The sequence below is a fragment of the Eucalyptus grandis genome, chromosome 11, assembly GCF_016545825.1.
Source record: "Eucalyptus grandis isolate ANBG69807.140 chromosome 11, ASM1654582v1, whole genome shotgun sequence".
Classification (NCBI taxonomy): Eukaryota; Viridiplantae; Streptophyta; class Magnoliopsida; order Myrtales; family Myrtaceae; genus Eucalyptus; species Eucalyptus grandis.
This window is the reverse complement of record NC_052622.1, coordinates 7,909,113-7,934,853: the sequence shown is the minus strand read 5'-3', so window position 1 is coordinate 7,934,853 and position 25,741 is coordinate 7,909,113. Positions and strand designations below refer to the sequence as shown.

Genomic DNA, 25,741 nt, shown 5'->3' with positions numbered 1-25,741 from the left:
TGCTTTTTTCACTATTTCCTGCGTAAACTGATTACCATTCTTAATAGCTTTCATATGCAGATATATAGAGAATAAGATCATATTTTGCCCTAAAAAATTCATGAACTCTCACTCAAACAAATGGAGTGACTATTAGTAACCCAAAGAAATTGCACGCAGAAAGCATGATCGAAAATAACAAAGGCATTCACAGGTGCAGCCAGTCAACAGATACAAAGCTTTGTTGCAAGTGTCCAACACCACAAAAATGTGAGAAAGAGGACACACTCACATTGTTAGGATGCCAAGCAACACTTGTTACCGATGATTTGTGTCTTTCCGATGAGTTTCTTGACCCACCTACAACAGAACATATATTAATAACTGCTCCTGAAGAGCTACCAAAATCAGAAACTAAGTCGACTAATTACCAAAATCAGAAACTAAGTGGACTAATCTCCTGTCTTTTTGATATGTAACCATCTCCTTTCTTTATGAAGTTATAGAGCATATCAGTAACTAGTTAATTTCTATTCCGGGTCTTCATTTCCATAATGCTAAATTCTTGGAGTAACTGCAGGAGGGATATTTGATTCATATATGTAGCAACAGCACTGCTTCGAAGTCTCCATTGGAGTTTGCAATCCAAACTGATGAAGAAATGAGCAGTACAACAGCATCAACCCTGCCAGAATACTATTTGTTCCTCTTCAAAGTCCTGTGTCGTGAACTTCTGCGTTTTGCCATTTATATGTGCTTCCACAACTACATAAGGCTCATCCACAAGTATTGCATACTCAGAAACGACCTAGGTCAACTTCAAGCAGACAATGCTTGGCCAATGCTCATACCCAAATTTAAAAGCTTTCACCATAAAAGAATTGAGTTCAAATGCAGTGAACACAACTAACTTGTCCCCCAAATTTGGAAAACATATCACCCATAAATCCTTGATCGGTCGGTGATGACTTACTAAAAAGCACATCGAAGAATACATGTCCAACCCAAAATAAGATTGTGAAAAATAAATTAAAGAAACAATGAAGAGGAAAAACCCAGAAATAGAAGCTAATGCCAGTTGTTTTCTTGCTCATAGTAGCATATGCACATTGTCTTAGCCCCACTTTCAACAGCAAATTTGTTTTCTGCAGGGAAAAGAAGAAAACGATGAGAGTATTTATTAGCTCATCATACTCAGTCCATTTGACAAGAGGAAATCAAGCAGAATAAATTAGCAGTCCACAGTGAAAATATCTGTAACATGTGAAGGAGGAGTAAAGGAAGAGGGGAGAGAGGATTAGAAGGATCATTACAGAGTTGGAAATATAGAAAGACCTCAAATTTGAAGTACAATCAGAGATCGTAACTAACTCACTAGTTTGGTAAATGAGCATTCTTTTTGCTTTCAGCTCTTTTTATATATAGGTCAGCACCCTTGAAGCCTCATTGTGAATTTTTCTTTACTTATAGAGAAAAAAAGAACCACAAACAGCTAAACTGCAAGGTCCAAACAAGTAAGATAAAACTATGTGCAATTTTTTAACTAATTATGAAAGATGAATAAACCTATTAGAGGAATTATAATTCATGCAGAAAGTTATTGGTACTTCACATTTGTAAATGGCTCCTGGAGTCTAACAGCTCAAGTGCCATTTTAAGAACAACCGACTGAACCAAATTCTCTAGCAATTTCAACAAAATTTTATTCTCCTTCAATACAATGTAAATACTCTAAGAAGTCTTTGACAGGCAACATTCAACATCATCCTGTCTTCAAACTCAATGATGCTGCATACCTTTTGGGCTCCATTGAACGCAAAGCGCAGCTCAGTTTAGCGTAAGGATAACTAAGGTAGGTACCCACTCTGATCCTTCATGATTCCATACATATCTACATAAGAAAAAAAAATTGCATTAGATACTCAAAAATATGCAGAAAGGAGGTAGAACAGAAGGTGGTTCCAATTAGGTAATTTTACATAAGAACAAAGACTGCATTAGGTACTCACGAATTTCGATCATGGGACACTTGTCACTATTCTGTTTGACCCAAAGACTCAGTCTATTCCAGAATCAATTTGGTCATGTTGTGATGATACATTCCCCATTGTGAGCACCAAGAACAAAATTATTCATTTAAACTATTAATTAGCATAACATAGACTTTAGTCATTTAATCTTGTTATGTAGAATGCAAAATTAAATTCTCAAGCATAGATAAGACCAAAAGATAAGACCAAAATGAACCATCATGTACTTATTACATGTTTAAGGCAATGAAACATCAGTGAGGTGCATGCTAGAATCTTTCATTAAATGCTGGAAATCTGTTAGTCGATGAGATAAGCTTTGTTAGCAAGATAAAACAAGCAACATCAAATTTCAAAGGTGCATCATCATTCACCAGTTCATTTCCTTGACATCCAAGGGGAAAGAAGACATTGTAGAGCTTAAGTTAGAACTCCAGCTTGCAGGTCATACGTGGTCATCGAATCACTGTTTAGAAATGACAGTTGACATTGTGGAGAAAGAAGTCATCAATACCATAAACTGGAGAGAGAAAAGAACAATAAAGAGACAAGCAATAGAAAAGTGGGAAAACTAAAATAGAGTGTCTTCTGGTCCTATTTCTTTAGTTTTGGAGAAAAACAAACATGGCAGGAGAATTATCATGCTGAAGACAAGAAATCAGAGAGCTCAACATAAATGCGGTTTTGCTTATCTTTCAATAAATATAGTTTATAGCTTTTATTTCTGTGCTCACATAAATAATGTTTAGTATATCGCCATCCCTGTGTTTCAGTCATTTTAATTCAAAGTCAATTACTCTTTAAGGATGAAGTACTGAAATAATGACATTTTGGAGAATATGCGCTTGCTCCCACTTGTCTTCTGAAAGTTTGTAAATGTGAACTTCACTATTGTTCGGACAGAATACAACCACTACAAGAAAGCAGATGTTATAGTTATCATTAATACAGTCTACTGATATGCAGAGACTCTAGAGGCAGGAGCATATAAAGAGATTTTACAGTTCAAAGAAGTTACAGTAGAAGAAGACAAACAGAAAATCCAAAATCAGAAGAATCTCAAGGCCTAGTTTTGCATGTTTGATGACATGATGAGGCAATGAACCACATCCGTTGACATGAAACAAATTCCTCGTTTAAAATGAGACCGTGACAGGTATGGGCTTGATCTCAAACTGAAAAGGTGCAAGGTGCAGAAGACAGATAAAATATGTAGGATTCTATGTAAAAAAATCCATAAAGATTGGTTGAAAAACATTCTAATTCGAAAAGATCATCAACTAGAAAGAATAGAGTAGGATATTGAGAATACACTAAGTCAAGGTATTGACAAGGAGAAAAACTAATGCGAGATTTGTCTACAATCAAGAAGCCTGTCAACCATTGACAACAACAATCAAGGCATATACTTGCCAGGTTAACTTTATTTAGATTTAGCCAGAACAGTTTTAAGTCTTTAAAGAACAAGCAAGTATTAGTATATGCAAGGCAATAGCATTAAATATTACTAACATGCATTAAACACCTAATTGACAACAAAGTAACAATAACCATAAAAAGGGCAATAATTAGCATTAAAAAGTAATGATAACTTTTACTAACTACAAAGTGATTACACATCTTAGTAGAATCATGAAAAGCTGCTGTTCATATTTCATCTGCTCTAAGCAGATTAAGAACAGGAAGCTGTGGTGGATCCCAGGATGAAAAATCAAATTAAACATCATCCTTCCGCTGTACCTATTTTTCTTCAAAATTTATTACCTCATACGTCACCACCTGGCACAAACACCATTGCCTTTGGTCACCCATTCAGAGTTCAATATGCGTCTTATCTGGTCAAGTGGGACATTTCATGGCCCACTATTTATCTATCTGCAAATATCTTTGGAGATCCTCGGAAATGTTGAGCTGTTAAAGTTAGACCTGCCATTCAAAATGCATTTTTTTTCATCTATCCATAGTCGTTAGAATGCTTAGCTTATACTTAACTTCCGGCCTCACACTGCAATTTATTACTTTGTTACTTGTTAGAACTGCCTTCAAAAACCTGAATTTGGAATCCCTTCTTGGCCCGTAACAGTTGCATTCCAAATGAATACAAGGACTACAATACCATGATAGACACTGAATGATAGGAAAGACAAAGGACCAGTGCCAGGAAATCACACCAAGAAGGCAAACATTTGCAGCAATCGGGGAAAGCATTCTAAGATGGATAGATGAAATGCATTTTGAATGGCAGGTCCCTCTAAAATGCGCACTTCGTCATACATTGCCCTCCGTTTCATCGATCATTACCATAAACAAAGGCTTTCGTTGAGTTCGATCGACTATGTAAGCGCCGAGGTCCCAAAAGTACACAAAAAATCAAAACACTCTCCCTCAAGCAGCCTATCAACTCACCGAGGCGTTCTTTTGCAGATATCGAGTTGAAATCACAGAAAAAAAACAATCAAGGACTCATCTAATTCCACAGCGCATTTCCAAAACAATCAAACAACCCGAAACGAAATGCAAAATCGAGGGAAGAGCAGGATTACTGGAGCGGTCGGGACTCCAGGCGCGGCAAGTGATGCACGGAGCGAACTGGTGGACGGCAACCGCCTCCATTCTCGCCTCTCGCCTCTCGCGCGCCATTTTCGGGCTTATTGGGGAATTTAGCAAAACGCACTATCCATAACAACATTTTCTTTAATTTTATTACAAAAGAGGATCTCTAATTTTTCAATGTCCTTATAATGAAAATGGATGACATCGAAAGGGGCGGAAAAAATAAATTTAAAAGCATTAACTTTGATAGTTTTAAAAAAAAAAACCTTTTTTTTTTTAATTTTCATTCAAAAGAATTGATTAATCTGATTCGATTAAATGATCATTGCAAAAAATAGACCATAAGATTAAATCAAGTGTGTCATAGCACATATCAATTTGTTCAGTCCCAAAATTTTGAGACATGTTGTGTTAAGTCTATCAAGCCACATTTTCTTAGTCAAGTTTTTAATGAATTTAAACTATACGATGAAGGTTGTGTATCGATCCTTCACATGCTCCTCACATATCGGAAGCTGATTGATTCCGAGATATTCGGGACTCTGGCAAAGCACTTATGGCTGTCTAGCCCCCATGTCATCGCCACTACCGTCATCGCCACCGCCATAGATCGTTGATGGGCGACCCGTCTTTCCTCAATTGGGGCGCTGGTTTCGGAGCACGAGCCATTGGAACATAGAGCTTCATTTGGGCACCGCAATTCCCTTGCCTCATAGTCCCCCTCAACGAACTCTCAACTCATCCAGTCAAATTAGGACGAGGAGGCATACAGGGGTATCGACTTGAAAATGATTGGGATTGCACGGTGGATGATGTAATTGCGCCACGGGCGAATGTCATTTTCAAAATGTTGACAAATTGCATGATATTATGTTGAATTGTCACGAGTGATACATATCACTCATCGAAATTTATAAATTTTTCATTTTCAAAATAAATTTCTACATGTACCATAACATACAATTTCTTTTTTGCTAGAATTTATTGCATTAACTTCTTTACTGAGCATAAAAACACCAACCCCATTTTGGTTTATTAATTTCTCATAAGAAAATGACACAAATAATCCCGAAAAGTCAATGGACCATGTTAAACAAATTAAGAATTCATGGATTATATTGCGCATTTAGCTAAATTTTGGGGACCACATTGAATAAATTAAAATTTAATAATCACATTGCATATTGAGTTAAAGTCGAAAGACTATTTTTTAAATCAACAATTTTGAATTTCGAGGAAAAATATAGGGACGATCGGTGATGATATTTACATAACTACTGCTTAAAAATTTAAGATGTCACCACATGCGAAAGACTTTTTTTTGTTTTTACCAAACTGTTGTAGTTTTTTTTTTTCTCAAAAGACTATAGAAGCATTATTTGCACAAATAGAAGTTAAATTTGTGAAAGAATGTACTTTACTTTTCATACCCCTGTACTTCCATAATAAAAAAAAAACTTCCATATACCATCTTTACATTTTATATCAATTCACTCCGAATGTAACAATCGTCGCACGTCTCCATCATTCACACTAATCAAATAAAAACTCTCAAATACATCATAATAAAAAAAAATTGCATAAATATCAATTAGCGTCATAAAGCAGATAATTTTTTTTATAAAAAAAGAAAATAAAAGAACAATTTGGCGGTAACGAAATGAAAAATGTCAAATTTGTAAATTTTTGCATACGTCACGAGTGCGCATTGCGCAGGAGCGAGTACATAAGCATGACCTCTATCGTTCCAGTTCACAAAATCCTTCGGATTCCCCTTTTTTTCCCCCCTAAAGCTCACCGCTCATCAATTCTTCTTATTCTTCTTCTTTTTCTTCGTGCGACTCCAAGAAGTCTCTGTCAGTCGCCATTTCCGATTGGATCGCCGGAGTCCGTACTTGCTGCATCTTCCACCTCCTCGAGCAGTTTAGCTTCTGTTTGTGCATGTCTGAGTTCGTTTATCTTTGCTCGAATCAAGTAATTGGTCGATGTCTCTAATTTTCTTCGGCTTGCAATGAGGCGAATCGGTTTGCCGAGCAAGCTTGGCTGCATCATTTTGTTTCCATCGGCATTGGAGCTACGGAAGTTTGAGAACTGGATCGGATTGTCGAGGAACATCCTCTTGTGTGCTCGTTTGCGAGGTGCATTTTGTGGTCATGATGATTTGAGGAAATGGCGAAGTTCAAGAGACTTCTTAAATGCGTTCGTGGAATCATTAGTGGTTGTATCTAATAAAAACTTATTTAGATGTCTAGATTCGTCTGAAAAGAGCCAATCTGAAAAATAGAGAGATGTTGGCATTATCCATGACAAGGAAGGAGGATCAGTGTATTTAAGCATCTGATTCGATTTTCGTTAGAGATTTAGCTTGGTTTCGCTTTGATGTTAGAGATTTTTGTTCGAGATTTTAGGAAGGTTATGTGTAATGTGATTCGTAGCTCCAGTGCCAATAACTTAAGTGCAAGAATTTAATGAATTAGAAATCGAGTCGAGAATAGTACCTGTGAGATTTGCCTTGGAAATGTTCACCTCTTGGAATAATCGCATGATTTGTTTATATTGCTCACTAGTAAATGGCGGTGGAGATGTGGAAGAGGAGTTCTTAGGATTGGTGGCAAGCTTGCTATCCGAGGGCTTGGTGGGAGGCTGGTCCTGACACTGTCCCTTATAAATTATAATTAGCGAGAAATCCATGGATGTGAAAGCAAACATCACGGGAATGGCCTGGTATACAATGGGCACAACGTTCACGAGCACGTGATGCAGGGCTGCGTTTTACAAGGTGAATAGAAGCGGTCTCGGTGTGCTTATGGGATGGAGCCGAGAGTGGCAAGTCCATTTGAGGCGGGATGTTTCGCATGGAGCCATATGTCAACAGTATGTTTTCTGTGGAGATACTAAGATAGCTAGTATAATCACCTAGAGGGGGGTGAATAGGTGCACAAACAATTTATCGAGATACGGAAGCGATTCTTGGCAAACGATAGAAAGGAAATTCTCTCTTGATTAACAAAATAAAATACGATCAAGGTAAAGAGAGTAAGGAAGAAAAAATTGAACACAGAATTTATAGTGGTTCGGCTTATTCCAAGCCTACGTCCACTCTTCCGCACTGACAGCCCACCGGCTGGATTTCACTATGATAAAAGAGAAGTTACAGCACAGCTTTGCCTTGATTCCACAGTGTAGATGTTCTACCACACCTCCTCAAGGTTTCTCACAAATATAGATCCTCTTTTTGTATACAAGTATTCGCTCAAAGTGATTATCTAAACAACAAGAAGCTTCAGACTTTGGAATTCTTCTATCGCGCACACCTTGAACAACTAAGAACGTCTTCCTTATATACTCATTTATGTCATCATACCCGTTGGCACTTACTAAAGGAATTCCTCCAATCTACCCGTTGGACGGAATCAATTTAGGAAGATTGTTCGAGCTATTAAAGGAACGTGTCGATAGCCCATCAATCATGTTCGCCCATACAATCAGGATCTCGGTTTCCATAAGTAGAACATTCCAAGAATATTTAGGCAATCATCGAATCAATCTCGATCAATCAAAGGATTCTGTTACGTCTTTTCCAGCCACGAGATCTTCTCCAGTTGATAAGGTTGAATCCTTAACGAAACATCCAGTTCTGGATAACCTTTCTTCAACGGATTAGAGACTGTCAATGAGGATAGACTTTGAGCCTTGAGTCTGGCTGTCCGGAGGTCTTCAGACTTTAAATATCAGAGTCTGCAAACCTTCAGACTAGACTGATGGAAACGTTTTGTCAGCTTCAAAACACTTCAAGAAGATTTCTCCAACAGATACGAGTCGAGTGAATGTGGCATTGAGATTCATCCTAAAGAATAAGTGAGTAAGCCAATGCAACAATGGCTAATAGATTCATGAGCAGAACTTGAATAACCACATTATAATACCTCGGGTTTAAACCCATTAAGAATTGATAAAGACATTAATTCTCAACTTGCATCACAAACAATGTCCTTGCTTTGCAAGGGCAGTTCGGCAAGGATTCCAAATTGTTTAGCTCATCCCAATAGCGCCGCAAAATATTTTAATACTTAGTGATGTCGTCTTCGCCTTGTTCAAGAGTGCATAATTTATGCTCGAGGTGGAATATTGGAGGACCATTAGACGGTGAAAAATGTTCACACATAGCAGCGCAAACGTCCGTAATAAATTCCGTGGTCAACACGGTTGGGACAAGATCATGGTGGATGGAATTTAGGACCCATGATAATATCATGTTGTTGACGCGAACCCATGGGGCATATGGGGCATCGATTGATTCAGGTTTTGGAATATCTCCCATGACAAAACCTATTTTGTTCTTTGTGGATAGAGCAATGGTCATGGCTTGTGACCAGCTGTCATAATTATCACCCGTCAAAACCATGCTGACTAAATTCGAACCAGGGCCATCCGAGGCATGGAGGAAGAACGGATTGTCGGTCCATTCATGAGCCAATGTGTAGCTGGAGGATTCCTCAGTCTGGGAGCTTTGTTCAGACATGATAACCAATGTAAAAAAAGAAAAGAAAAAAAAGATAGTGCCCAGAAAAATCAATCAAAGCAAACTAATGAAGGACGATGGGTCCAAAGAAGAAGCAAACAGATGGCTAGTGGTCGCCGGCCAAAATCAGATGACCAAAGGCAAGAGGCAGGTTCAGTGATGACCGTGCTTTGATGCCATTTTTCTGAATAGAACATAAAAAATATTGGAGAAAATTGTTTTGTGTATACCTCAAATTGTGTACATGTATTACAAGCCTATTTATAATGCAAGAAAGATGTACAATAAAAAAGAATATACGAAATAACGTTTCTTATTCTATATTCCAAATATTTGATCTTACTGATTAATCGGATCAATTAACTCACAATTAGAATAATTAGAATCAAATCATATCTCCTACTCTAATATGTATTTGGTTATTGGTGTCACGCCCCGAACCTCGAGCGCGCCAACATCCCACCATGGTCATGCAAATGCGACATTCCCAGGTAGTGTCGCTGACCCCATTAAATTTATTAATGCACAAGCGGAACGTATTATAAAACCCCTGACAATAAAATACGGGATAGAAAAGCAGGAAGCAAAACCACCACATAACACTTTCATAATTCAACATAATTACAAATAGAGGTCTATAGCCAAAAGTCTACAAAAGACCAGCTCTTAAAAATGAACTGTCCTACGACATACACGTCGGACACGTTTTCCAATCTTATGACTTCACCTTTGCAACTCCTCAATGCCAACCAAAGCTATCTGGTCGCTTCGTCCACCAAGGACCTGAAATTTTAATCCCACAACCGGGATGAGACGATGTCTCAGCAAGTTCAACCCCCTAAACCCCTATTAGAAAGAAAATACACCCCGGGTGGCCTAGCCACATCACACAGAAGACTTACCTTGCCTCAGTTCCTTCCTGCAGGTTAGCACAAATCAAATCACTCAATCACAGATAGTAAGAGGAACTTAAACAACCGGAACGTATTCACTTTCATATAACCAACAACCGTGGGGGTCCTGATTATAAGACTAAATCGTTATGACACGTCCCATTCCATGCCACACAATTCTGTCCTATAATCCGACACATCAACAACACTCAACATGCAGTCCAATTGATATTCATTGCCACACAAGGGCATAGCCTACTCGCTGTTCGGCTATCTACTGGCATATAGCCAGGCATCGCCTCCCCCCATGAAGCACGGTTTCTTCAGTACATCGACGGCATTCCCGAAGGAGCATGGGTCCAGAATCAACTGCGACCCGCAACCACTGTGTGGGCATCCCATATAGGGGCAAGTCCGGCTCAACAGCCCAGGACGATTCCTCTTAATTATCACACAGCCAAATCATACTTGGCCCCAGGACACTTTATATTTCACTCAATACTTCCACTTAAAATAGTGATCCCGGCCATTTTTCTTCATATTAAAAATATTCCAGAAATTACTCACGTGTGTGGGGACACGCTAATTTCGAATCAAAAAGCCAATATCTCACTTTTTCAAACCCCACTATTTAATATAATCATTAAAATCCAATTTTTGCATCAAAACCCGACACTTGGGTTTTTATGAATAAAATCCCGATTTACCACAATCAACACTCAATTTGCCACATCCATTCATCAAATTCAAATTCCAAATGCACAGCAGCGATCGGCACAAAATTCTGAGAAAATAAGGTTCCAAAATAATTTTCAGAATTTATTAAATAATTAAATTTATTCCAAAAATTAATTAAATAATAATATCTATATCTTTCACGATCCACACTCAATTTATAATATCCAATGATCAATTTCAAAATCCAACTACACAGAAGCGATCGGCACAAAATTCTGAGCAACCGGGGTCAAAAATAATTTTTCCGTTTTTTTTATATAAGTAATAATATTTTAATAATTTCAGAATATAATATAATATTATAAATTCCAGAATTCGAAATCATTAAATAATTCAAAAATAAAACCCTATTATGTCACATCAAGGCTTTATATTAAAAATAAACATACTTAACCTTAAACTAAACACACTTTAACTTAATTAAACACCATAATCTAATCATCAACCAAATAAACTAATCTAACCACCTAAACTTACTTAACTTAGACTAAGCACACTTAGGGCATCATTAACCCTCTAAATCAAGATTTAATGGGTTAAACTCACCGGATTAGCGAGCCGAGCGGACCAAAACGACGAGGACGACACGAGGATCGGCTTTCCTCAAGGCGGGCCGAGCATCCGGGGCTCGGCAAGGTGGCCAAAACGGGCCAAACATGGGCTGCCATACCCATTTTCCAGCCACTGATTTGGGGCCGAGAAGGGCTGCACAGCGGTGGATCGGGCGGAGGAACGGCGGAGGAGGACCAGCGGGGCTTGGATGGGCTGAAGGGGAGGTCAACGCCGGCGAAGGGAGCTCCGACGAAGGCCCGAGCTGCTCGGACGAGCTGCTGGAACGCGGGTGAAAGCTGGAGGCGGCGAAGGCGGGCACGGCAACGGGCGTGCGGGCGAACGGCGACTGTGACGGCGAGCTCCGGCGAACGGGCGGCGAGCGACGGCCATGGCTACAACTTCTTCGGCGTGCTCAGATTTGCTGGGCGAAGAACAACCATCGGAGAAGGAGGAGAGAGGGCGACGGTGGCATGGCCGATGGTGCGGGCGGACGGCGAGTAGCTTGGCGGTGCAAACGGCGGCGACGAGCGGCGGAGGGGGCGTGCGTGCGGGCTGGCGAGCTGCTGGTTCTCGGTTGGTTTTTCCCCTCCCCATGTCCAAGAAGTTCCAAGGTTGAAGATGAAGATGGAGAGAGAGAGAGAGAGAGAGAGAGAGAGATGGGACCCTTTCTTTCATTTTCTTTCCTTTTTCTTTAATCCCTCACACATGGCCCACCATGACCTCACATGAGGTCATGCTCCACTCACACCAAGCTTCCACAACAATCCTCCAATGGGTCCAATTTCATTTTCCGCCGGGACCTAAAATCTTGTACATTAATTTATTCAATTCTCGTCAATTCTCTTTCAATTGAGTCCAATTGAAGTCCATAAAATTAATCCAATGTCACCACACTTCAATTCACATCTTCACTTGTCCATAGAACCAACTTAAGTCCCAAAAGCGCGACCAAAAGCGGGCCTACTAATTTCTCGAGCCAAATTAGCCATACCTTGATTATTTTGCCGAAAAAACTCGGCTTGCATGAAAAATCTTCCGAAGATTAGATAATGTTCCTAAAATGATTTGTGACACACCCAGATTTCCAATTTCTGAATTCGATCCCAAATCCACGGTTAATTTCACTTTGGCACGATACTAGCGCGGCCCAACCTACCGGGTAGCCTTTAGAAATTTTCATGCATTTGACATGTGGTTGATCATCTCAAGCCACAATGTACATCTTTGAAACATTGGTGACTTTCGGTTGTCGAGGTAATCTCAAGGTTTCAAATACGAACACAGGGTACCCAATTGACAGAAAAGTCGGTCTAGTGCCGATCGACAAGAATTGTGCGATCTGGTGGAATCACTCACACTCGATCGCATTCCTCTATTGAGTCGACCTATCTCCGATCTCTAATCAATTTTCAATTGTGCCGTAATGATTCTTGCAGATTAGCTCGGTCGGAAAATCGCTTCTTGGTCAAATTCTCGAGTCTGATGCATTAGAAACTCTTAACGGCTTCACCCGATAGACTAGTTTTCACATGAGTGGCCGACTCAAGGAAAGGAACTATATGTGTGCCAACGAATTGCCTGTCTCAATTTATTGAAAAATAGAAGTGGAAAATCGGGATGTCACAACTCTTCCCCTCTTATAAAAATTTCATCCTCGAAATTAAAACCTTTACCAATTCTTAAACAAAAAGGTGGGGGTACAGTCGTCTCATCTAGTATTCTCTTTCTCAGGTTGCTCCTTCTGCACCAATACTGCCAGATCACTACTATCTTGCCCAAACCACTTCGGATACAAAATACTAAATACTTGCCCACTTAAAATTTCAAAGGTCTTCAACACAAAATCTGCGAAGCTAAATTTGGTGATTCTGAACGGACTCAAGACTGTCTCTGCTAACTGCGACTGAATAATTGATTTCTGAACCAACTTTGGACTTGCAATTTTCTAATCTCTGATCTCATCTCAACCGACTGAAGTCCTGTACACTCTGCTTTGCACTGATTAAAAAGAAACTATCTGACTGACTTGCTGAAACTGAGAACCTCTTGTCAAGATCTGATATAACTCTGACACTGATCTCGGGAACTACAATCACTGAATATTGTACTGACCCTAGCCTAATCTTTCTTTCCCTGACTTCATCTCAGCAATTGAAATTATGCGCTCTCTGCTATGTGCTGCTTAAGAAAGAATCATCTGAAAGCTGTGCCAACTTGGAACGTCTGAGCTAGATTTGAAATACAATTCATCCCCGGCACTCCATGCAGATGATTTATATGATAAACACACACTTCGGTGTACCCACTTTGTGACAAGACAGAATCTCCAATTTCTGAAATCGAACTTAGATTGGCGGTTAATTTCACTCCGACACGCTTTTAGTGTGACATAGGCTACTAGGTAGTTTTCGGAGCTTTTTAGGACAAATGACCCGTGGTCGATTTTCTTCGAGCCACGATGAACCCACTCGACACATTAGCGACTCTCGAGGGTCGTGAAAATCTTGATGATTCAAATACGGACACAGGATACCAAAACGACAGTAAAATCAAATTAGTATCATTCGACGAGAGTTTTCCAATTTAGTGGAGTCACCCACGATCGATCATTCATCTCAGTTGAACTGACCTATCTCTGATCTTAATTCGATTTTTTAACTGTGCCGTAATGATCTCTAAAGATGAGCACGGTCGAGAAGTCAATTCCTAGTCGAATTCTCAAGTCTATTTGCCTTAAAGTCCTTAATAACTCACCAAACTATTCTAGTTATCTCGTAAGTGGCCAACTCAGAGAAAAACACTGTAATCGCGTCGATGAAATGCCCAATTCAACCAATCGAAATCAGAGTCTGAAAATCATGATGTTACACGCTCAAAACAAGATCTATTCGTACTGTCTGGACAACGCTAAAATTGCTATGATGAGCTTCCCATAAGATATCTTCTTTAATCTCGGCATCATCAACTACACACAATCGTCCTCAAAACCTTTATGTCCTGTCTTTAGAAATTTGAAAATCAACCTCTCTCATCTGCATTCTCTTATAGAATCTTCTAAATTTCTGAATCTGTCCACTGAAGCGTTTTGATTCTGATCTGCACTCTCGGTTCAATTCTGAGGGTAGTCATAAGATTCAAAAGGTGGCATATTTTAGATTTGAAAACTGAATTTCAAACTTTCTCAAATAATACTCAATCCTTGAGTACCAACTGTGCAGCTAAGGACTCTCGACTCAATGCATCTGCAACTTTGCTCACATTTCTAAAGTGATACAAAATGTCATAGTCATAATCCTTAATGCGTTCCATCCAGCGACGTTGTCTCATATTCAACTCCCGAGGTCTCAACTAACGGGACGCATATGCAACAATCCTATCTTGCTGCATCAACAAGCAACCAAATCCTTTAAACGATGCATCATTGCAGATCTCATAACTTTCGGGACCAAAAGGAACGATCAACATAGTACGGTAGTCAGCCTCTTCTTAGGCCTTTGAAAACTACGCTCGCACTTATCCGTCCACACGAACTTTTCTCACTTCCTCAGTAGTTGAATCAACTACAACGCTGACGCAGAAAACCTTTCCATAAAACTTCTGTAATATCTTGCTAATCCTCATAAACTTCTAATCTCTGTCACTATAGTCAATCTCGGCCAACTGTTCACTGCTTCAATCTTGGACGGGGCCTACGGAGATTTCTTCGCCTAAAATCACGTGATCTAGGAGCACAACATGAGTCATCCAAAACTCACACTTGCTAAACTTAGCATAAAATTGAAGAGTCCTCAAGGTCTGAAGTATCATCTTCTTATGTCTCTCGTGCTCCTCAGCACTCTTTGAACACACTAGGATAACTTCAATGAACACGATCAAGACTGATTCAAGTACCCTTAAACATTCTGCTCATTAGACCCAAACAAATAGCTATGGTGTCCATCAAACAAATAGTCCTGAAAAATAGAAGTGGAAAATCGGGATGTCACAATTGGTTTTCATGAGTGTATCAAAAAGATGACACAAATAAAATACTCCTTGACAACCCAAGATTAGTGAGCCCGAATGTCAAACTTACATATTCTAGTTGACCGCAATGGCTCTATTAGTAAGATGAAAAATCCGAGCATTGCGTCGCACATCAACGAAGGGTGCATGGCAGAAAATGGAAGGCCTCTAAAACAATCTAATTAAAGCAAGAGCTTGCGATATTTGCTGAAAACCGTGCGCTAATTAAGGTTTAGCATATATATAATTAAAAAGCTGAGATAATAGAACGTATCCTCTCACATGCATTTCAATTATATGATGAACTAATAACCCATTCTAAAATTTCAAGTATGTCCATTGCAATAAAGAAAATGCAACTATTTCAATTCACTTGATATCAGCATCTAAATACTTTCAGTTGTAGTGAGTGTTTATTTTCCATATTTTATTGGACGATAACAAAGCACGATAATTTATGTATATCATGATTTGATTACAATGAAAGATGAATGGTTGTGAATAAGATTAGATAGAAAGATATGCTCACATGAAAAAAAGAAACTTTTACGAGTCGATAAAAATATAAAATGAACTGATTTTGTAAAGTAATTAATTGCTTATCAATGATTTGATCAAGAAAAAAATAAAATAATTTAATAAGAAAAACTAATTCAATCGAGAAAAATCAATTCTGCCAAAGTAAGAGCCTACTCACAAAATAATATTTTGAATTTATAACTTCATATATACGTGAATACCATTATTAGTTGGGGTTTGGCCAATAAAATGTAAGCATGACATCTTCTCCAAAGACTACGATAATGAAATGCATATAAAATAAGATAGATTATTGGTACTAATTGTACCATTCGACAATAAAATTATGGAATTCAAATTACTAACCCCAAATTTGATTTTTATATAATAAAAAAATTGAGAACGATAGAATAAATCATTTAGATTGGGACTTCATTAAGTAATATTCTAAAAAAAAAAGAGGAAAAAATATAAAATAAAATAAATACATCAGTGGGTTGATTTGGAAATATAAAAGAACCAAAGTACAATTTGAAGCTTTAGAAGATAAGTGGAAAAACAAAAAGATAATTCCCTAAAAAACTGATATTTGTTTAGGAGAAAAGGAAATTGATTTTTTTGAAAAAAAAAGAAGAAGAAAAAACCGAAAAAAGGAAGAAAACACTAGTGTTGCCTTGGAGAACGTTAAGCTTCCAAATCGAGAGCCATGCCGATAGATCTGACGGCACAGCCGGTCCATCACCGAGAGTCTCAATGGTGAGGTCGATATCCCGACGGCCATGGATGAGTCGTCAAAACGGCAAACGGCTGCCATCTCAGAAAACAAAAAATGAAAGCAGAGGCATGGTGGTTGGGCTCAACTGGGACGCTGGGGAAAATGGAGTATACTATACAAGGACGATGGCAGGCAGTCTAGACAAGCGATTTCATAAGAGACGAGCTTCTACATGTTCAAAATTAGAGATTTGATTTCCAAGCGGGTAAAACGGATGAAATGATCCACTCATCCATTCAACTGAGACAGCATGTCGCATGACACACGTATCATTATAATGTTTCGTTAGATTACAATGTAGTTATTTTAACAGCTTGAACTATTTAGCCAAAAGCATAATTTAGTTCAAATACTTTTATACTCCTCTTTGCGAGTCGGTCAGACTTTGCGGCAAGTCTAACATATGAGAATATACAACGCAGGAGGTCTGAAAAGGTTTGAATTAAGAATCTTATGCTTTGATATATGTGGAATTATATCCAACTATTCTAATAATATGAGCTATTGAAGGAAGAGATGATTGAACTTAAATACTTCAACGGTCATCATTAATGTAATGCAATAGGAAAGCAAATATAGAATAAGCCAAATCCACCGAGGCAAATATATATTTGTTTCTGCAAATCAATCTTTACCGCCACCACCCAGAGGCGGACTAGCAGAGGTCTTGCTCCCCGTTCTGTCTTCTTTTGAGTCATCCGAAATGAGCGTCCTCTCAACTCGTACAAAATTAAGGAACCCGAGGATACACCTGAATATCAGAGGACTAATAGGAGGAAGGTAGGGGATAACGATGCGAGAGATTAATAATTCAACAAACCCCCACCAATATAAATAACCTGTGATGATGAAGATGAAAATAGATCCGATAATTGATATCGTGGTGGCAAGCCAAGGGAGTTTGCCAACGGTCAAGTTGACACCAATTAAGAAAGCGCAGGACATTGCCGGGAGTGACATTTTTAGTAGCTCTTTTGCAAGCTTGAAGTTACTTACCATTATGTTGCCTTCGGCCTGGTATGCTAACATGAAGACAACGACCGAGGTCATTGAGCAGAACATCGCGAAGGTGTTGCAAATCACGAATTCCTGGAACTTTCTATTGCCCAGCATCGTAGCCATGCCCCTGTCATCTTTGGATGCCATGTCTGAGCTGTTCAATCCTCCAGGAACTGCGAAACCAGCTGCGAAAGTCACAGTGGTCACAAGCGCTGCCACCACCAACAAGGTATTGAAAGCCTCTTTCAAATTGGCAGGATCTGACAAACTTCTGCCCGTGTACACTTTGTCTCGATCTTCTGGCTTAACTATGAATCGATCTGGTCTCTTAGCTGACACGGTCTTCAACAGGGCGCGTACGAAGCCCTGAGATCAGAAAACATATGAGAAGGGAAAGAAACAACAAATTGTTAGCGAATTGGTAACAGAAACGGACTCTGGAATTCTCATTTAAAGGGGAACCGTTATTTTTAAAGATGCAGTGTCTGCTCATTTTGAAGAATTAACACTATAGTAACAAGTTCATTGCAAATGAGAAAAGAGGCACGAATGAAACGTATATGGTTCACCTTTGTCATGGGTTGACTTACCGATAATGTAACGAGATTATGCCATGTTTAGAGGGGTCAAATTTGCCGCCTTGACCCCTGGCCGTTTTACAAAAAAGGAGATGCAACATTGACAACCCCTGATCTTATTTATAGGCTCAATTAATCGAGACATGTAGCAAATTATCTCAGCAATTGTCAGAGATATTCAGTTGCTTCTAACCCCGGACATATTCATGGGCAAAATTTCAGTACTTCCTATTAAGGCTAAATTAGAGACTTGTGCAATATTAATCCTAGAGGAGTCTTGGCTATTCTAGAAATTCGATTGACACTCAATCCCGTTGACTACGAGACTAATGACTTTACGAGATCTGTGTTTAACTAATGTATTAGTCTAGGGAAATTCCCAATAAGCTGATAAATAAAATAGTGGCTGTTCATGTTACTTACCAACCGTAACATAGTGGCTGTTGGTGAGTCATTTGGAGCACTGTCGACAACAGCCAAGCCTTCGTGGTTGAGAAGGGAGGGGTTCATTCTTTTGTCCAGGACAAGATGAACCAAAGCGGCGGGTTGCAAATACTTCGCTGCCAAGTGTGAAGGTGTATTTCCATCATGGTCTCTTTCATTTATCATCTCCCTCAGATCCGGATGTTTGAGTATAGATCTCACTACTTCTTCTCTTCCGTATTTTGCTGCCACATGAAGAACGGTTTGTCCTTTCCCATTTACCCACTGTGACACCGGATGTAGCTTATTGATTAGTTCAACATGACCCCTTTTGCTCGCAATATGAATTGGAAGATCCCCATTTTTGTCTGGTTCTCGAGCCAAATATTCGGTTTCTGGTTGTAAGAGGTCAAATACTCGGGTCACATTCCAGAAATCTGCCAGATGGAATACATTACCGCCTTTGGAGTCTGTCATTGCAAAAATCTTCACGTTCTTTTTGAGTATCTCGCCGAGTAAATCTGGAATCAGGCTCTCCAAATTAGGGATCACCATCCGCACAAACATTTGACACTAGCTGGGGCTTGGTTGGTTTCGATGTATCATGACCCATTTTGGGATAAGGACATCTTCGACGTAACCTTAATCACTCTTATGATTCATAGTCGCTGATGTGGGATTAGATTGCAATGATGAAACTAGTGGTGATAATTTTGATTGAATAAATCAAGGCTTTGAAAGGTTTATCTAACACATTTTCGGTTCAAAAAATAATGACTCTTCAAGCTGTGAATCTCAAAGCATTTCGACTTTCCTTCTCTAGGATGATGGAACATGACCTGTGAGACTTTAGATAAATTTCTAAAGGATCCTGTTTACATACTTTGGAGAGACTTTAGACAAATTTCAGACCATTTTCATCCAAAGCAATGTGACATTGACATGTACTAAGATTTTACTGTAAAAATCTTACTAAATGACATGGCAATTATATGACATTTCCATGTTATGAAGTATCTATAGAGTCCGCAGATATAATGTTTACTAAAAAAAAAAAGCAAACGAGATTTAGATAGCTAGGCCAAGATCAAGAAAAGGGAAGCATAAAGCAAATGGCATCTTCTTCGTCCATTTCTGGCAAGTATAAAGCAAATGTCATATTCTTCGTAAAGGTAGTCACCTATTAAACTCAATTAGAAATTGCGTATTTACCAACCCTTGTGAGCAGAAACTAAGCAAAATTTATGTTAGAGTCGAGTGGAATCCACCCAGCTCAGAGAATGTGGCGCAACCATTACACACACATACATATAATCTTCACATATAACTCGAGAGCTTCTGTGTTTTGCGAATTTAAAAGTTTGCCCATTAATATCGTAAAATAATATAAAAGGCATAAAAGCTTTGAATGAATTTTTAGGCACCACATTGATGTGGACAATTGTGAAGATGGATGAATTTTTCCTAAACGGGAATTTAATTTTATGTCGAATTTCAATACCTACTTAGTTCATGAATCTTTGTACTTTGGCAATCTTGACCTTTTACATTCTGTATGATGGGTGACAATCTCATTCTCAAAAATCAAATACACATGTAATGTTCTTATTTGCGTACGGACATGTGTAATAAGTACAAATTCTATAGAAATAATCTGCACCTAATAATTCTCTATTAAATTTAAGATTTATTTACTTTGAAGCAATGTGGGGATTTAGTAAATATGAGGACCTTCTGTATTTTTTTTTTTTTTTTTGGGGGGATTTCTAATGCATGTCCAAAATGAAAATACGATTGGACACAAAATTACGTGCATAGAGCAAAAGAGACTGCAAGGTTAGTTTTAACTTGCATTACTTGGGATGTGTTATCAACATGGCTGAAGAAACTATATTATTTATCAATCTGAATAATCTGAAAATGTATAATTATTATTAGGTGAAAGCATGTGTCTACGTATATGTTGGTCGAATGGGGGCATCTCCCTGAGGTGCCTTGCCCCAAACCGACAAATTTTCCCGGTCGAGGCAGAAAGATACAGGGCAGAATTTACGCAGGCCTGGTATAAGATTTTTTTCAAAACGTAATTTAACTACACGTAATGCCCAAAAAGTAGATTTTCATGAGAAATAAGTAAAGATATTATAATTATTCACTAAATCTGCAAATTCAAGATTAAAATTGGAACATGTATTATTTTATAAGCTTTACTGGACAATTCTAAGAGTAACAGCATATTATAAGCCACAAATTCTTGAAGCAGTACACTCATGACAATTTATAATTACTTATTATTTATTTTTTTATGGTTTATAATGGACTATTATTCTCACAGTAAATTAAAAACCGTCATCCAATCATTTCTCTTATTTTATTATATGGATGAATGTTCATTTAACATCATATTGATTCATTATTACAATTATATAACTATACAATAACTAAAATGATATATCTTTATGATAAACTAAAAATAGGATAATTATGTTGAAACTTTACTAGACATATATACTAGATCAAATTATGATTATTTTAAAGATAAATAAAGAAGTGTGGGTTCAATGGACGCTCCGCCCAACCCCTCCCTATGCCCAATTCCACTGGAGAAATGGGACAGACTTGGGGTCAAATGCTTGAATTCCTATAGGGTCTGGAATGTATTTGAGCCGATCTATTATGTTCTAGTGGGAGAAAACAAATTATTAAGAGAATCGTATGGCTAGTTGCAACTACTCCATGGGCACTCAACTACTCTAATAAGCAAGGTTTGGAATTTTATTTGAACACCCATAATAGATTTGGGTAAGTATAAAGAGTGGTTGCACAGATTTGAAACGAGTTCGGTCCACACATCAATAGACATTTCCAGTAAGTAGATTTTAGTACGTACCATGTTGTTCACGTGCAACGGCACCAAAAACGGGCGGCAAGCCTTGTATCTTCGATGGGTCGAGCGATTTCGATAATAAAACCTCAAGTATCTTGGGGTTGCCAGTGTCGAGGGCCAGGTACAAGGGAGATTTCTGATCCACGTTCTCCCAGTACACAGTCTCCAAATCTTCCCCCAACAAATGGCTCACCAGGTCAACGTCACGTGTAAGCACGGCCTCGTGCAAAGCGGTGTTTCCATGACTGTTCTTAATCCTCAGGAGGGGCTTGTCCTCGACATTGCGGAGGTATTTTGCCCGGCAAATCAACATATCGATGACTCCAATTGCCTTGGCCTTAGTGGCGAGGTGGAGAGGGGTATTTCCCCAATCATCTTGGGCGGCTATGAGGTGGGCATCGACACGATCAAGTAGGAGCCTTAGGATGTTGCTCTTGCCGGTGGCTGCTGCAATGTGGAGCAGCGAACCCCTCGATAGCCTCCCGAAATTGAAAATGGCAGACGAATCAGCTTGACAGGCAAGCGTCTCGATCGTGGAAATGATATCTTCGACGTTGGCGCCTTTGATGACATCGGCCAGTTTTCTAGCAGCTGCATACACTTTTGCTGGATCTTGTTGCTCCGTAGTTCGCGCAGTCGCCGATGCATTATTCAGGGAAGCTCCTCCTTCATCCTTCTGGACCTCCACCTTGATCGAGGTGTTCAAGCCACCCTCCTCCTCTCCTATAGATACCTTTACGTCCATCGAGACTAAGCTATGCAAAATGATGTAGTAATTGCAAGGGAACAAGGATTGTGTAAGGAGACATTATATTGATTTAAATACGAAGTAACGCATTTAATTTTTTACAATAGTATTATAGTCCTGCTAAATTTTATATGCATCCAAACATGAATCTTCTAGTTTAAAAGTTGTTTCACAAGATCGCGAAGCGTGAATAACTACAAATGATTCGTTATGATAATTTAGGTCCAAGAACTTAATAGAGAAAATTGTCCAAAATATCATAAACCTATTATACCTTTGCCAATTTAGTTCTAAACATTTTAACTTTCCCAATTCAGTATTAAACATTTTCATTTCTTACCAATTAAGTCCGTCCAGTTATTTTTGGCTGGAAAATGCTGACTTGGACACCGACAATGCCATGTAGAACCACCGACGCTAACATGAATAATTCTTAATAATATTTTAATATTTTTTGAATTTTTATTCTTTTATTCTTTTCTTTTTACTTTCTTCTTTTCCTTTTCTAGTAGCCAGCCATCGGCCATCGACCATGGATGGCCATTTGGCCTTGCCTCGCCATAGGGGAGGCCCAATCAGGTGAGGGCAAGCCCAAGCAAGGGGAGCCCTCACCTAGGGACGGCCCAACGAGGGTCAGCTTGCTGACCCTCACCCAGACGATGCTTGGCGAGGTTGCCCTGGCCTGGGGTAAGGCCGCCCTTGCCAGATTTGGTCTGGGCGAGGCCGATACTCGCCTAGGCGAGGCCTCACCTAATTTGCTTTGGGCAAGCCTTGGTGAGGGCTTCCCTCGCCCAACTGACGTGCAATGGGGCCACCCTTGCTTGGGCAAGGGTAGCCCTCGCCTGTGAAGTATGGACATGTTGGATGAGCTTCCATGTCATGTTCAACATGTGTTGACGTGTTTGGCATGCCTAGACACATGGTCAATGTGTGTCGGATTTTTGACACATGGTCAATTCTTCTTGACATGTTCCAACACGTGTGTCCGGAACCGCAAGAGGCATGGTCGGTTTCAAGGTGGGTCTACAAGTGAGAAGGAATAGAGAATCGTTGAAGAAGACGATGGAGGGTGGAGGCGAGGCCCAAGGAGCAAAGGTGAGGCCGTGAGCGACGGCGAGGCCGTGAGTGATGACAAGGCCGCGAGCGATGGCTAGGCCACAACTGCAAGGGGAAGGCTAGAGGAAGAGTAGAGACCACAAGAACCCAGAGAGTCGTGACTATGATCCTGTGATGGAGGGCCGAAGGTGAGGCTATAGCTACAAAGGAGGAAGGGCCGGAGGCGAGCGATTGTGAGGGCACCAAGAGAGAGCAGAGATCGAGAGGAAGAGGGTCGTGTGAGGAGGAGGAGGAGGAGGTGGTGGCAGCGGTGGCTAGGTTTTAGAGTTTCTTCCTCTTTTAGTTTTAGGCTTTAGAAAGAAGAGTAGAAAACAAATTAAAAATAAGGATTTTGATGGGATTGGGCATACAATTTTCAAGAAAGGCAATGGCAACCTAATAGGGGTGGGGGCTTTGGGGAACGAAACAATGGAGATAATTTTTGGGGGGAAGAAATGATGGTAAGAAGTTTTTATCTTTTTTGGGGGGCGGCGGCTGGCTTGACAGGGGTCGGGGAAAGAAACGAGGAAAATAAATTTTTGGGGGAAAGAAATGAGGGAAATTCATCACATTCATACTATTTTGAAAAATTCCTTTCCAACGGCCCTTTTTTGTACTTCTTTAAACTTGCAATTCAATATCTAGGCAAAAAAAATATAAAGTACGGAGAGAGAGAGAGAGAGAGAGAGAGAGAGAGAGAGAGAGAGAGAGAGAGAGAGAGAGAGAGAGAGAGAGAGAGAGAGAGAGAGAGAGAGAGAGAGAGAGAGAGAGAGAGAGAGAGAGGAGAAGGGCAAAAATGAATAAAAGAAAATGTAGGCATCTTCTAGGAACCGATGGAGTATTTTTTTAATTTTTTTATTTATTTTTATCAGAAATAATAAATGAGGCTAAAAAGTGATTTTGGAAAACAAAAGCACCGAATGTTAAATAATGATAATTTTTTTCATTGTAGAAGATCATAGATTTATTTAAATAAGTAAATTCTAATTTGATGTTAGTCATTAATTTCATCAACAGCTTTTGTTAAAGTTAGAAACATATCTCCAAACATCGCATTAACTATGAATATGTCTTTTGAATTTCCTATGAATAGATTTATTAATATTATTAGTGTAAATTCATTGTAGACTCTTTTTATTATTTATTTATTTATGAATTTGAATCAAATTAATTAAAAATAAAAATATTCATTTAATATACAATATGTCAGATTTTTTTATTTTTGAGAAATGATGTGTCGCATGTTGGTGCTACTTAGGCCCTTGCCGGCCTATGCGAGGCCAATCGGCCAGCCTTTGGAAAAGTAAAAGAAGGTGGCCAAAAAGAAAAGAAAGAAATGAAATGAAAAAAACAATGTTGAAAATTAATAAAAAATTAAAAATTATTAAAAATTATCTATGTCAGTGCCGACAGTCCTGTGCTGGTGTCCATGTCAGCATTTTCATGCCTAAATTGGCCGGATGGATTCAATTGACAAGAAATTAAAAGGTTTATAACTAAATTAGCAAACTTAAAAGGTTTAAAACTTAATTGGCAAAAATGTAATAGATTTAAGATTTTTTGAATAATGTTCTCGAAATTAATAAGACGCCATAGATTTGCATGGTGATTCGGCCCAAGGTACCTACTCTTCAAAAAGAGACAAGCAAAAGACTACGAGTGCTCAACCACAAAATCCTTAAAGAAGAAAAAAGAAAAAAGAATCATAGAGTAAATTAGAGGTTCGCCCTCAAAAAGTGCAATGGATATATGCCGCTCACGGGCGATGTCGTGCAAAGTGCAAATTAAAAGAAAGGGCACTTTGGGCTGCCTAGAGAAAGAGCGGTAGTCCTAATGCAGTAGGAAACAAAACCTATTATATTGATATGCTAGTAACATCATCGAATAAGAGTGAACCAATTAAGAAAGAAAATAATAAAAAGCGTGTGATCCAGCATCAAGATTGAAGACGATTGACATTAACAAAGGAAATATTAGCCAATAGCAAATGAAAGAGGAAAGAAAATATTAATCATTAAATAATAAAAACTACATTACCTTTCAATATGAAAACTTGCTTCTTCAACGATCTAAAGGCAATGTCGACAGCGGTCGAGCGTTCGTTAATCGCAACTCCCTACCCAACTTGTTTATACAACGAAAGATGAACCGAAGCCGCGAGTTGGGCGTCCCTCGCGGTTGCCATTTTATAACACGTTAAAGGGCTTAACTTAGTGGTGAATAAATTCTCGCACATGGCTCCTTTTAGAGTTGAGTCGTTTCAACTGATCCTATTCTTTGCGTAGCTTTAATGCAAATAAGCAAAATGGAATCACGTCCCAGATATTTATATAGGCCTTATGCAGCAAGCTTTGGTAATTATGTAAAGTATCATCCTTCATTTCTAGTACTATCACATACTAAATTTTAGTAGCTATGGACAAATTATTCCGTAGTTCAGTTTAA

The 25,741-nt window shown here is 38.9% G+C and overlaps 1 protein-coding gene across 2 annotated transcripts; it reads right to left on the bottom strand.

Moving 5' to 3' along the window:
• Positions 1-17,086: 17,086 nt before the first annotated feature.
• On the bottom strand, positions 17,087-25,447 carry LOC104427130 (protein ACCELERATED CELL DEATH 6). Of its 2 annotated transcripts, none has more exons than XM_010040271.3 (4): positions 25,334-25,447; positions 21,457-22,208; positions 18,567-19,087; positions 17,087-17,931 (listed from the first exon to the last, which is right to left on the bottom strand). In XM_010040271.3, the coding sequence occupies exons 2-4, from the start codon at positions 22,196-22,198 to the stop codon at positions 17,191-17,193; spliced, it is 2,004 nt and encodes a 667-aa protein (XP_010038573.2). In that variant the 5' UTR covers positions 22,199-22,208; positions 25,334-25,447; the 3' UTR covers positions 17,087-17,190. The 2 variants fall into 2 exon arrangements, with proteins under 2 accessions (XP_010038573.2, XP_018720907.2); XM_018865362.2 differs by having other exon boundaries at positions 21,457-22,203.
• Positions 25,448-25,741: the final 294 nt, after the last annotated feature.

Coding starts and splice junctions, on each gene's coding strand:
- LOC104427130 (XM_010040271.3), bottom strand. CDS start 22,198: ATGGACGTAAAGGTATCTATAGGAGAGGAGGAGGGTGGCTTGAACACC. Junction 19,088..21,456: donor CGTTGCACGTGAACAACATG/GTACGTACTAAA, acceptor GCCTGATTCCAG/ATTTACTCGGCGAGATACTC. Junction 17,932..18,566: donor CAGCCACTATGTTACGGTTG/GTAAGTAACATG, acceptor TTCTGATCTCAG/GGCTTCGTACGCGCCCTGTT.